The sequence below is a fragment of the Podarcis vaucheri genome, assembly GCF_965113315.1.
Source record: "Podarcis vaucheri genome assembly, chromosome: 15".
NCBI classification, from domain to species: Eukaryota; Metazoa; Chordata; class Lepidosauria; order Squamata; family Lacertidae; genus Podarcis; species Podarcis vaucheri.
Window position 1 is genome coordinate 7201127 of NC_138753.1, and position 14023 is coordinate 7215149.

The 14023-nt window shown below is 43.9% G+C and overlaps 1 protein-coding gene across 1 annotated transcript in view; it reads left to right on the forward strand.

Moving 5' to 3' along the window:
• The first annotated feature begins 313 nt into the window (after positions 1 to 313).
• The window catches only part of AATF (apoptosis antagonizing transcription factor), a 69331-nt gene continuing 55621 nt past the window's right edge, over positions 314 to 14023 (forward strand). The window contains exons 1-4 of the mRNA XM_082200854.1: positions 314 to 443; positions 3210 to 3389; positions 6076 to 6525; positions 8080 to 8217. Of these exons, the coding sequence (XP_082056980.1) occupies positions 356 to 443; positions 3210 to 3389; positions 6076 to 6525; positions 8080 to 8217 (856 nt within the window). The 5' untranslated portion in view covers positions 314 to 355. The remainder of the gene's footprint in view (positions 444 to 3209; positions 3390 to 6075; positions 6526 to 8079; positions 8218 to 14023) is intronic.

Sequence of the window (14023 nt, forward strand, 5' to 3'; positions counted from 1 at the left end):
ATAAAAGCGTCTCGTTAAGAAACATTCACCGAAATTAAACAACAAAATTTATACACCGCTTGATTGTAAACCCCCCTAAAAGATTCATCGCAAGGTCTGGCAACCTAAATGCAAAACCACGCAGCAAAAAAATGAAATAAAAAGAAGGTTGGCAGCTGCAGTGGTACTCTCTAGCCATGATGAAAACCGCCCTGGGAATTTGAGCGGAGGGTGCACGTGCATTTAATGTATATGCATAGCTGTGTCCGCGCGTGCAAAAATGTGCAAAGCGAGAGGCCCTCCCCTTCCCCGGGCCTTTGGGCGGCCCTTTGCTGGCTCCGCCTCCTTTTTCCGGGCGGGCGAGGAGAGGATCAAGATGGCGGCGCCCTTAGCGGAGGAGCTGGAGCGGCTGCTCAACCCGCTGCCCCGCGCCTTGCACGACCCCGAGGACGACCCCGAGGACGGTGAGCGGGTGGGTGGGGGGAAGCAGCCGCAATGCCGGGGCGGCTTCGGGCTCCGTCTCTCTCCGAGAAGCAGGGGCCGGTGCTTGTGTGTGGACGCGTGGGTTGGAAACGGTGGTGGGAGAACCCCTCGACACGTGTGTGTTTGTGTGTGCGCGCGTCGCTGGGTGGGCTTCACCAGGCGGGTGGAAATACTCCTGGGCACGTGTGTGTGCGTGTCGCTGAGTGGGTTTCACCAAGCGAGTGGAAAGGCCCCTGGACACGTGTGTGTGCGTGTCGCTGAGTGGGTTTCACCAAGCGAGTGGAAAGGCCCCCTGGACACGTGTGCGTGCGTGTCGCTGAGTGGGTTTCACCAAGCGAGTGGAAAGGCCCCCTGGACACGTGTGTGTGCGTGTCGCTGAGTGGGTTTCACCAAGCGAGTGGAAAGGCCCCTGGACACGTGTGTGTGTGTGTGTGTGTGTGTCGCTGAGTGGGTTTCACCAAGCGAGTGGAAAGGCCCCTGGACACGTGTGTGCAAGTATCTCTGGACACGCATATGTGTGCGTGTGTGCATGCATGCGTGTACTTGGGTTTCAGAGAGCTAGTAAAAGTTTCCTTGGCCACGTGTGCACGTTATGTAGTGGTTGTGGTTTTTTTTTAGCAGACTAGGGGAATTGTCCTGTGTGTATGTGAGAGAGATGTTGTTTGGCGAGTTGTTAGGTGAGACCCCTCTTCCCCTCCCAGAACTACAGTTCCCATAGCTTTGAGAAAAGAGGTGGATTGTTTAAGCCGCTCTGGGAATTGTAGATCTTGGAGGGGAGCAGGTGATCTCTCTTAACAACTCTCTTAACAAACTACAGCTCCCAGAACTCCTTGCAAGAAGTTTAAGGTAGCCTCCTGTACTAGAGCGTATTGATTTAGAGGGTGAAAGTTTTTGCACGTGTCTTTTATGAGGCATCTTGAAAACGTGTTTCCAGGTGTGAGGAATTCAAATCTATTACTTTTGTTATTGGACAACATTTAGCTTGGTAAGTCTGTTTGATGAAGAAGCACATAAACTGCTTTCAGAAAACCAAAGAATTTCATTTTACATTCTGAAAATGTCAGATAATGCTAAATAATACTAGTACTGCTAATAGTATATGATATAACTGCAGGTACTTGGCAACCATTAAAAATTTACACGCATTTTACTTACCAAGGAAAACTACATTATATTAATTTAACCAAAATAACATTAACTGCTTTCAGTTTTAACTTGAGGATGGCCATTTGTCCAGTCTAATTTTAATTTATTTGAAATAATTTTGGGATGCATTTTAATCAATTGTTTGTTTGTTTTTATGTATATTGTGTTTTTATATGATGTTAGGTGCTCTGAGCCCAGCTCTGGCAGGGAAGGGCGGAATACAAAAAAAGTTTATTATTATTATTCTCAAATCATGTTACAACTTTTTAGCACCCCTCATTTTTGGAATTTGAAAGTTGAAAAACTCAACACACCCTACTTCTATATACTATTCACCTGGGATCTTTAATGTTGTGTTTTTATATTGTAAACTGCCCTGTGATCCTTGGATGAAGGGCAGTGTGGAAATTTAATAAAATAAAAACAAACAATTAAAAAATGTTGCCATATAGAACCAAGAGGTTTGCAGCTGGTTCATTCAATACCACTGACTGGTGCATAATGTAAAGGTGTTTATTGCTGAGATAGTATCTCAGTTAACATCATGGACCTGCTGTGATAATTGGCAAAGAAATTCAGAACTTGATCTCAAGAAGATCTCTCCTTAGTTAGGACTGCTTTGTTGTAGTTGGTTGATTCATTACACTACACTGCCAGGCTTGAAAGGTTTTGATTGACTAAAATAGTTGATAAAGGACCCATGCAATTAATTAACATTTATTTAATGGGGTGACAGCCCTACTTCGTAAAACGTGTGTTTGCATCAGCCCCCAAGAGCGTAATGATACTGCTCTTAGTAAAATAAGAGACTAGGAATGTGCCTTCCCTCCACTCCTGGGGGCAAATTTATTTGAATATTTGCAATCTATGCTTTCATAAACTACTATCAAGGTTTTTGTATACAAAAATAATACAATCAATCCCTAAATATAACTGGTTGGTTCAAAAGAGAAAATTCATATTGTGAAGGCCTGCCTAAACAGTATGGTTTTCAGAAGACGTCTGGAGAAAAGGCAAGGATGGTTTCTTCTATGCCTCTAGTGGCAGGGAGTTCCACAGGGCAGGGCCTGCAATGCTGTTCCCTCTCCTATCTTAACATGCTTTAGGGATATGTTGGTAGCTGATGGTGAAAACCAACCAGAGTTTCTGCTGCTGTGCATGGCAGGAATCATTTTGGCAGCATCTGAGTGAAGTCATATTAATCCAGCATTGTGGTTTAAACAGTGGAACTCCCAAACGTGTTGCAGTGAGCTCTTTGTTGCTTGTTCCTGGTATTTAGAATTCCAGGGTATCGTGCCTTGCTGCACGGGAATATCAATTTAACTATCACTGTGAATATTTGGTGGTGTATCTTTCTGCGCAGAAGCCGTCTCTGACTCTCTAGATGTTGTTGGGCTGCAACTCCCATCATCCCTGATCGTTGGGTTGCGTTGGCTGAGGAGCTATTGCAAGTAGTGTTCTGGCCACATCTGAAAAGCTGCGTGTTCCCCATTCAGCCAGTGATTTTGGCAAACTTCTTGGACCACTGGAGGGGTGGAGTTTCCCCCCTTCTAACCCCCCCCCCCCATTAATCTCTTTCACCTTCTCTCCCCCTTTTGCAGCCACCGCAGCCAGGGTGGTTGACAAGTTTGACGAAGGAGATGAAGATGATGTCCTTGCACTTGGGCACATACGAAAGGGGGTCTCCTCCCACCTTTTGGATGCTGATAAGAGATACCGTGGGAAGGCCATATCCCGCAAAGCCTTGGAGGAAGAAATGTGGGGAGACGATCAACTGTCAGGTGAGATCCTGCACCGTTCCCTTTTTTTGTGTGTGTGGGGGGGTGTTTCCCCATTTCTTGTCAAGCTCTCTTAATGTTTAGGACAGCTTTTTCCAACGTGGTGTCTTCTAGACATTTTGGACCACAACTCCCATCAGCCCCAGGCACCTACCTCGGACCCTGAAATCTTCACCTGAGGCCCTTCTTCGTGGGCTCTGCTGCGAGAGGTTCAGGGGGTTGCAAGATGAGTGGGCCTTTTCTTCAGTGACTCCCTGTTTGTGGAATGCTCTCCCCAGGGTGGTTTGGCTGGCGACTCCATTTTACATCTTTAGACTCCAGTACCCCTTTTAAATGCTTTTTGGGGAAGGTTTTATATTTTAAAATATTTATTTGCATTTCTGATATAATTCTGTACCAACATAATATGAAGAAAAGCAATGTAAAAAGGTTTTTTTATTCTAGTGGTCATCCCTGTTAGCTCCGCATATTCTAACAGTTTGATATACCATTCTTGTTTTCTTGGTACCTTAACTGTTTTCCATTTTTGCTCTAGTAGCACACTGGCGGCTGTTGTCGCATATAGGCACAAATTTCTCTCTTTTTTTGGTGATTTCTGTTGTTGTTATCCCCAACAGCAATGCTTCTGGGCTTTTGAAAAAAGGATTTCTTAAACATTTTTTAAAGTTCATTATTGATCATGGGGGAAAGGGGGTTATTTTGTGGGTCTGTTCCCTCATTTTTATTATGCACTTTGTGGTTTTATTTTGTATTTTTGTTCTGTGAACAGCCCTAAGATTTTTCAGATGAAGGACTGTGTACAAATATAACCGATTATTATTATTATTATTATTATTATTATTATTATTATTAGAAGTAGTAGTAGTAATACCTTTGAATGCTAAGTATTGTGGGGTGTCTTGGTTCTGAGCATCCTGAATCAGACAGTTCACCTGCATTGGAAAAAGCATGCAGAATTAGAATGGTGGCATTCTAGCATGCTTAAGCAGTTTTTCAGGCCGCTCTTTCTGTCCTGAGACGTCACTGTAATATTTTCATGTTGCATGGAGGTCCCAGGTTGTCAGGTTGGTGCTGGATCAGTGAGAGGGAAATTGGCAACTCTTTTTTTAAAAAAAAAAACATCGATAGATTTCTCAGAGACTGTATCCCTGTATACTATGCCTCACTCCGCCCCCCCCCCTTAATAAAGATGTACGTAAGGGTGCTTGATCACCTTGTAATGCTCACCCATTATCTCATTATTTAATGGGAAAGGCTGTCAGCTAATCAATGGGTCTGATAATCGGTTCAGCTGCTGCAGGAAAGTGCAAGTTTGAGGCGTCAATCTGCCAAGGTGGGGGGAGGGGCAGGGGGAAAGCTCCATGAACTTGCTTGTCATCCCCCCACCACACCCCCATGCCTGAGCCAAAATCTTGAAAATGCACATATTGTAAAATGGGAGTTGATCTTTAAACAGGGGCCACTAGCCTTTTTTTGTTTTTTGTTTTTGGCAGGGGTCTGTGGGTGCATTTGCAAAGGGGAGAAACTGTTTGGGGTGACAGGCACACATCCTGCAACAGATTCCATTAGCTATAACAGAACACTTCTTTCAAGCTTAATTTCAGCGGTGGGAGGGGGCCCTGTGGGCACCAGTAAAGGTCTCTACCAGCATATGTGCACCACATTGGTGACCTCTGCCTTTAAGGAAGCTATGGGATTGCTATAACTATTTTAACGTTACCCTTAGAGCCAAGGAATACCAGATCAACTTAGGTTGCGTACACACTTTTTATTTTTTAAAGAACATGACTTATTCCCTCCTCCAAAGAATCCTGCAAATCGTGGTTTAAGGGTCTTGGGAATTGTAGCCGTGGGAGGGGGTAAACTGCAGTTCCCAGGAGTATTTTGGGGGAAGTAATGAGCTTCAATTGTTTGGTGTGTTTGTGAAGGGTGCTGGGAATTGTAGCTCTGAGGGGGTAAACTACAGTTCCCAGGATTCTTGGGGGGGGGGGAGTCGTGCAGTATTCCATGCACAAAACAAATACAATACCTTGTTACGCAGATGCAATAATTGCAACATATAGAGCTCAACAGGCTGAATAGTAATGTTAGTAACAAATTTCTTTACTGGTTACTTCCTAACAGACTAATCAAGTCCAGGATGTACACCATATACAATCCTTAAGCAAGAATGTCTGTGACGTTCCAGGGACCTTTCCTTAATCACATTTGAGGACTGTGTAATATACGAACTCAAACAAGTATGTATTAAGGATGGAAGAAATATATCTGCATCGGATTTAATTAAATAGGTTATATACCTTGCTTAAGGATTGTATATGGTGTACATCCTGGACTTGATTCGTATGTAAGGAAGTAACCAGTAAAGAAATTTGTTACAAACATTACCATTCAGCCTGTTGCACTCTATATGTTGTAAGCACACCCTCCCTGCTAAAACAAATGTAAATAAACCCTTCATTTTAGTAGCACCTTGCACCTGACACCAGGTGATTGACAGGTGCATGGCCCTGCCCACCTGTCAGATTTGCCCCACAAGACTGATCTTGATAGAGATCTGGCCCCTGGAGCCAAAATCATTCCCAGCCCCAGATGTACACAGTTAAGCACCAGCTTTGACCTTAATGGATTGGGTGCAGTTCGTGACGGAGAAGTGTTAACAATAGTCTTTTTGTTTCGTAATTGATAGATGAGCAGACTTCAAACGCGGAAGAGGAAACGGATGAGGAGGACGAGGACCAGGATGAGGAGGATGCTACCTGCAGTGTTGCCAGCAGCCAGGAGGAGGAAGAAAAAAGGAAACAGCTGGGGGAACTGAAGGAAGAAGCTTTCGTTTTCCAGGCTGTGGACGATTTTGCGAAACTTGCAGAGGGGATGGATGAAATGGGCAGTTCGATGGAAATGTTGGAGGAAGATGAGGAAGAAGACAGTGTCGAAGGCAGCGGAGTTGAGGAGGACAGCATGGAAGAAGGCAGCGAAGGTGGAGCGACATCGGAGGAAAGCGCCGCGGGGAGCGAGGAGGAGGAGGAGATGGTGGCGGATGCGAGGGAGAGTAAACATCTCGGGGGGCTGTTGCCGTTCTCTAAAGACCGAGTGGCCGAAGAAGTTGCTAAAGGAAAAGCCGTGAAGAATCAAATAGGTCAGTGGGCAGCCTCTTCTCCCATGTGGCCCCCGATGAACGTGGGAAATGTTAGCAGATAGAGTTTACATATACTCAGCAGAAAAAGTCAGATCATTGTTCAATGCATCCTTGCTTGGAGCACACCTTCAGTTGAGAGGTATTCAGGCTGAGACTTGGTATAAAATACAAACTCTTTTGTTTGTTAAAGGAAGTACAGTGGTACCTCGGTTTAAGAACTTAATTCGTTCTGGAGGTCCGTTCTTAACCTGAAACTGTTCTTAACCTGAAGCACCACTTTAGTTAATGGGGCCTCCAACTGCCGCCGCATCGCCGGAGCATGATTTCTGTTCTTATCCTGAAGCAAAGTTCTTAACCCGAGGTACTTTTTCTGGGTTAGCGGAGTCTGTAACCTGAAGCGTATGTAACCTGAAGTGTATGTAACCCGAGGTACCACTGTATGTTATTATCTGCTTCTCCTCTTCTCTGGCACTGTTGTCTGGGCCAAAGTGAGAGGGGGCTGAACAAGCAATCGGCTTGTCATGGCGAAGAGGAGGGGCAGATCTTGGGCGCTCTTGCCAGCGGGATCCTTTGGTGGTGTATGCGCCCCATGCTCACCTCAGTGTGCTGCCATTGCAGGGCTTTACCTGGAAGGTGCCTTAGAGATAAGGAGAGAGAGCAGGCTTTTTTGCATTTTAACCAAACCTTGAGCGTATTGCTTTCAATGTTTAGGAAGCTAACAAGGTACTGTTTGCCATCCCTCTGGCAGGCAGTTGTGAGGGAGGCGAGGGAATACTTGGGGCTTTGATACGTCAGCCATGAACGGCCATAGCTGCCAAAACAAAACACCCCTGAGTGACCACATCTGAGCGGTAGAGCATTTGCTTTGCATGCAGAAGGGCCTTGGTTCAATCCCAGGCATCTCTGTGTAGGGATGGGAGAGACCCTTGTCTCCGTGTTTGTATTTGTTGTAAAGGTAAAGGGACCTCTGAGCATTAGGTCCAGTCGTGACCGACTCTGGGGTTGCGGCGCTCATCTCGCTTTATTGGCCGAGGGAGCTGGCATACAGCTTCCAGGTCATGTGGCCAGTGTGACTAAGCTGCTACTGGCGAACCGGAGCAGCGCACGGAAACGCTGTTTACCTTCCCGCCGGAGTGGTGCCTATTTATCTACTTGCACTTTGACATGCTTTCGAACTGCTAGGTTGGCAGGAGCAGGGACCGAGCAACGGGAGCTCACCCTGTCGGGATTCGAAGCGACGACCTTCTGATCGGCAAGCCCTAGGCTCTGTGGTTTAACCCACAGCGCCACCCGCGTCCTGTATTTGTTTTATATAGTGCTTTATTGTTAAAAAAACACAAAACCACCCAAAGAAAACTCAAGCCAGTTTATGAAATAACAAAACAAGATTATCAGTGCTGACAGTTCAGAACAATACTGAGCTACATTTAATTTAATAATAATAATAATAAGTGGACCAGTGGTCTGATTCAGTATAAGGCAGCTTCCTATGTTCCTATTTAATGACGGTGTTTTGTCTTTCTCTTCTCTACCCTGCTCCCCACTTTACTAAAGCTCTGTGGGATCAGCTATTGGAAGGGCGAATTAAACTGCAGAAGGTTCTCCTGACAGCCAACCAACTTCCCCAGCCAGATACCTTCCTGGAGTTTAAGAAAAGAGGAGGACAGGAGTTTGCCGCTGCACTCAAGAACAGTAAGAATCTCTCTCCTTTCCCCAGACAAGACTGGTTTTGGGCTTGTATTTTCTATACTTTGGCGGGGATCAAAATGTATGTTTGGAAGCCCAAGGTGTGGTTTGGATTCTCAGCTGTGGTTGGTGCAAAGTACTGTATTGGCCTAAATATAAGCCTCACTTTTTTTCCAAATTCCGACCACGAAAAGTTACAAAAAATTGCTTTTACGATATTGCTGCTGAAACAGACATACGGTAAAATGGAATGGGTGTGAGTGCCTGTGGAATTTTAAGGAAGTGGCTTATATTCGGGTATTGTCTTTTTTTCTTTTCCCTCCTTGAATTTTAAAGGTGTGGCTTATCTTCGGGTGTGGCTTATATTCGGGCCAATACGGTATGTGGTTTCTTTTCTCAACCTAGGCAGGAATTGCTGCAGTCCCCACACATTAGTGTAAAAGTAATCCCCTTTTTTCCTGGTGAACCCTGGCAATTGCAGCTCTGCCTGGGAATTGGGGTTCTCCTAGCAACGATTGGCACCTTTGGCAAACTATAGTTCCCAGGATTCTTTGGCAGAAGCCATGACTGTTAAAGTGGTATCAGAGTGTAGGGTGCAGATGTGGTTTTAAAGTGACAGCTCACAGGATGCTAATTCATCAGCGATGAAATTTTAAGTGGTTCCTTGATGTTTTCGCAGATCCACATCAAGTGAAGTGCTTTATAGTTCACACAGTTAGCTATAGCTTTAAACCAAGTTGCTGCTTTTCCCCTTTTTGCCTTAAAAGGCAAACTCCCACCAATACTAAACCTGACCTTTTAGTAAAACGTGTGCCATTAACGTATTTAATGAGATGCATTACAAACTGCAGCCAGCGTCGTGTTTTCATTACAAGTCCAGAAACCACGATATCATTAAAGACCTTTAACAGAAACAATGGTTGACATTTTGATATTTCCCATAAGCAAAACACTGCAATGAACATGGAGTTTAATATATAAATTCTGTAAAGAGGTGGGATTTTATATATATTAAAAACCCTTAAAAAAGAAAGAAAGAAAAAAGCTCCCCCGGCGAGTTAAAAGAAAACCATACATGTTATTTTGCACGGCTCCTGTTATTTGCATCTTGAGCTAGAAAAGTGTCAAATATCTAGAACTAAAACAGCTTTTTTTAAAAAAATTGTTATTGGCTTATGCATGATATTTCAGATTCTAGAAATTCGGAAGCTTTTGGCATGCAAGATTGTTCTAGTCCTGCAAATGTAGGTCATACAGTACAATCCTAGTTTAATCAGAAGTAACTTCCACTTTGTTCAATAGCGTTTGCTTCCAAGTTTGGATGGGATTCTATCCTTATTCTATCTTCTCATCAGTTGAACTGATTTTTTTAACATCTAATTTTTAGCTGCCTTGAGGTGTCTTGTCTTTGCTGACACAGCAGGATAATGTTTTCTTTCTATGAAAGAGATAAATTTTAAAGTAAATAATGCATATCATGAAAAATCTCAGCGCTGGGGCATTTTCAAGATACTTAAGGAAATGTGGACACTTGCTCCCTGATCCTCTGAAGCAGGTTTCATTGAATTCAACAATGCCTCAAAATTTGATGAAGGCTTCTGGGTAACAGAGGCTCGTGCTTATGAATACTTTGGAGGAGGGGCACTGTTTGGTCACCAGTTCTGCGCACACACAAGACTTGCAAGACATATGGGTTCTGTCTGGGTCATTTTACTTGCCGGTGGTCCGTTAGCACTTAAAAGTTGTCACTAGTGAGTGAGGTTGTTGGGGAAGGCCGTAGCTCAGTGGTAGAGCATCTGCTTTGCACAGGTTCAATTCCCCACATCACCAGGTAGGGCTGGGAGATACTCATGCCTTAAGCCTGCCAGTCAGTGTAGAGAGTACAGTATAAGGCAGCACCCTAGGTTTGCTATATACCATGTTTTTCCGTGTATAAGACTAGGGGTTTTTTTACCAAAAGATTAGGTTTAAAATTGGGGCTCGTATTATACACAGGTAGTGCTGAGGGGTGTCTTCTTAATTTGGAGTCCCCCAAAATAGGGGATGTCTTATACACGGGGGCGTCTTATACACAGAAAAATACGGTATATTTTTTTTTGGGGGGGGTACCCCTTTTGGCTCTTAAGAATATAGACATATTCCTGAAGTCAGACCATTGTTCCATCTAGCTCAGGATTGTCTGCACTGTCTGGCAGCAGCTTTCCAGGGGAGTCTTTTCCAGTCCTACCTGGAGGGGCCGGGAATTTTACCTGGGACCATTTGCATGCAAGGCATATGCTCTTTGTCCTCAGCTATGGCTTTTCCCTCTTGAGCAGTGGATTGCGGGCACGACAAGTCCCGTGCAAGTTGCATCATGGGAGGCTATTGCTTTGTGGAGTTTTAAATGGAGATAAAAAAAGTATTTCTGAGAACTGTGGCACGGGGGCACCTGTTTTCCTACACACACAAACACCGTTTACGTTACATCTTTTGTATCTTGGCTAAGCCACCCCAGCATGGTCTGGCTCTCCCTTGCTGCCTGTGGATCTTGGATTCTGGCGGATGATTTACTGCAAAATTGCTTATAAATTGAAGTAGAAAATGTTTTGCCGACGTGGCAGCTTTCAAGCTCTGCACCCATTTGTCACCCAGCATTTTCCCTTTGTGTATAGAGCAGGAATTAATTAGGCTGCACTGCAGGGGGAAAAAAAGTTTATGGCCATAATTTATATGGGGTGATTCTCTTTTTGTTGTTTTCTTTTAAAGGGGCAGTGTTTGTTTGTTTTTGTTTTTTAAAGACCTTTGGGAGCGGGGAGGGGATACCCACATAACACACATCCCAGCTTTACAAAAAATTGAATATGCAATACGCATTAGAACACGTATATAGAATATATATAGCACAACTAAATCCTGCCCAGGAGTAGACCCATTGAAAAGAATGGACCTCTGTTAGTCAAGTCTATTTATTTCAATGGGTCTACGCTTCCAGACGAACCTGTTTACCATGCCTTCATTCTGATTCGTTTGCCAGAAGATTAAAGGACACTGGCTAGGTAACGAGTGTTCATTCTGATTTGTTTGTGGGGAGGTTAGATGATGTTGCTCCAAAGCAAGTGTCATCATCCTGCACTTTCCAAGGCATATTCCCCCCGCATCACTTCCCTTATCGCAAAAATGCCCGTCTTTAAAATAAACTTTAAATTGTGTGGCCTGACTTTGCCTTTACGTGACTGATTCCCAGCTGAAAATAGCAACAGTGTGGAAAACCCCAGCATTATATATATAGAGAGAGAGCACAATATATGTTTTGGAAAGTTACTTGTTTGTCTATTTGCTATACATTTGGGCACCAAATTTCGTGTGATGGATTCTGAGCTCAAGGAGCCTGTTTTCATCTATTTTGGGATACCATTTTTGAATCAAGATGGGTGAACGGGACCTTTCAAAAATGCACTGATTTTTATTATTTTTTGTTTCTTAGAATTCCTGAGCAATGCTGGGTATGAGGCTGCTGCTGTAATGTAATATTCAGTACATAATATTATTTGCTGCTATCATTAGACCACTTAACCACCTCCTAAAATGCTGCTGCTTTCCTTTATATCAGCAGTGAAAAGGTGTCGGGTGTTTCAGTTTTACACTTTTGTTTGTGAAGACTGTTTTGTTCTGGCAGGCCTTTTGGGAACAGACCACTTTTAAGGAAAGAGCTTTTAATAGCACTCTCCTGTTTTTACTATCTGTGTTTTTCTCTCTGTAATTTTAACAGATTTGGTTTTCACATCCTTTTAATTCCATTATAATTTAATTAGTTTTTAAAAACTATTGTCTTTTATATGTTTTTTTTAGCTTTCTGTGCTTGATCGGTGTGTATTTTTTTGTGTGTGGTTTTTTTGTAAGTAGCCTTGAGTCCCAATTCTGGGAAAGCATGGTTTGGTTGGGGGGGTATTTAAAAATAATAAATAAATATTTGTTTAGTTATTAAAATATTTACATACCACTGTGTCATTAAAAAATACCAAAGTGGCTTACCACAGTAAAATATAAAACTCTACAATAAAAGCCTTAAAAACATACATCAACTTACCATTGTGGAAGGTTGTATTCTTAGTTGCCTGTCTAGGCCTGGCGGAAAAGAAAGGTTCTCAAAAGGCATTAAAAAGTTGTTGTTAAAAGATTTTCAGCAGGCATTTAAATGTATGTATTTATGTATTTTCCGAAGATACAGGGTGGTTCACAACATAAAAATACAATACAGTGCTTGCTGTCTATTTATTACATTTATATAAGACCGTTTCCTCAAATTAGCTCAAGGTGCTGTAGATGGTTCTCCCCTTAACATTTTATCCCCGCAACACAGCCAGGTGAGTGGGGTATAAGTAATAAAATTATTATTATTATTATTATTATTATTATTATTATTATTATTATTATTATCATCATCATCATCTTCATCACCACCAGTACCAGTAAGTTCAGATCTTACTCAGCTCTGAAATTTGCTGGGTTGACTTAATGAATGGGGGGCTTGCAGGGAGGGATTAAGAACTATGTATATACTGTTATGTATTATTACATTTTATATCCCGCCTTTCCTCAAAAGACGCACATTCTGTGGTGCAATGGGTCGGTGCGTCCAGCTGATAACCAGAAGATTAGTGGTCCAAGCCCACCAAGGGATGACTGTGGGCTGGATTCCCTCATTGCTGGGGGTTGGACTAGATCAGAGGTCAGCAAACTTATTGAGCAGGGGGCCGGTCCTCTGTCCCTCAGACCCTGTGGGGGGGGCGGACTATATTTTGAGGGGGGAAATGGAATGAATTCCTATGCCCCACAAATAACCCAGAGATGCATTTTAAATAAATGGACACATTCTACTCATGTAAAAACACGCTGATTCCTGGACTGCTGCAGGGCAATTGGGCCAGATCCGGCCCCTGGGCCTTAGTTTGCCTACCCATGTTCTAGATCAGCCTTTCTCAACCTGTGGGTCCCCAGATGTTGTTGAACTACAACTCCCGTCATCCCTAGCTAGCAAGGCCAGAGCTCAGCGATGATGTAAGTTGTAGTCCAACAACATCTGGGGCCCACAGTTTGAGAACCGCTGTTCTAGATGATCCTCGGGGGTCTCTTCTCACAATTCCTGACAGAGTGAGAATTTGAACCCTGGTCTCCCAGGTTCTGTTGGGACACAGGTGGTGCTGTGGGTTAAACCACAGAGCCTAGGACTTGCTGATCAGAAGGTCAGCGGTTGAAATCCCCATGACGGGGTGAGCTCCCGTTGCTCGGCCCCTGCTCCTGCCAACTTAGCAGTTTGAAAGCACGTCAAAGTGCAAGTAGATAAATAGGTACCACTCTGGCGGGAAGGTAAATGGCGTTTCCGTGCGCTGCTCTGGTTCGCCAGAAGCGGCTTAGTCACGCTGGCCACATGACCTGGAAGCTGTATGCTGGCTCCCTCGGCCAATAAAACGAGATGAGCGCCGCAACCCCAGAGTCGGCCACGACTGGACAGGGGTCCCTTTACCTTTTACCTCCCAGGTTCTAGGCCAATGCTTTAACCACTATGCCACACTGACTGCCTTTGTAGCTGCCTTGAAAATATTGCCAATTCATGACCAGGTTTACAGCTTGCTTTTAGTCACCTACTGTGAGTTACCATATCTCCAGTGACCCCTCTCTCTCTCTCTCCTCCCCCCACTCCCATAAATTTGTTTTCTCTTGCCACTGCTCTTTCAACTCCTCTCGGGATGCTTGTGTTTAGGGGTTTTTGCATGTTCAATTAATGTTAGGAAGGTTTTTTTTTCCTTTCCCGCACCCCCCAACTTTCCATAAC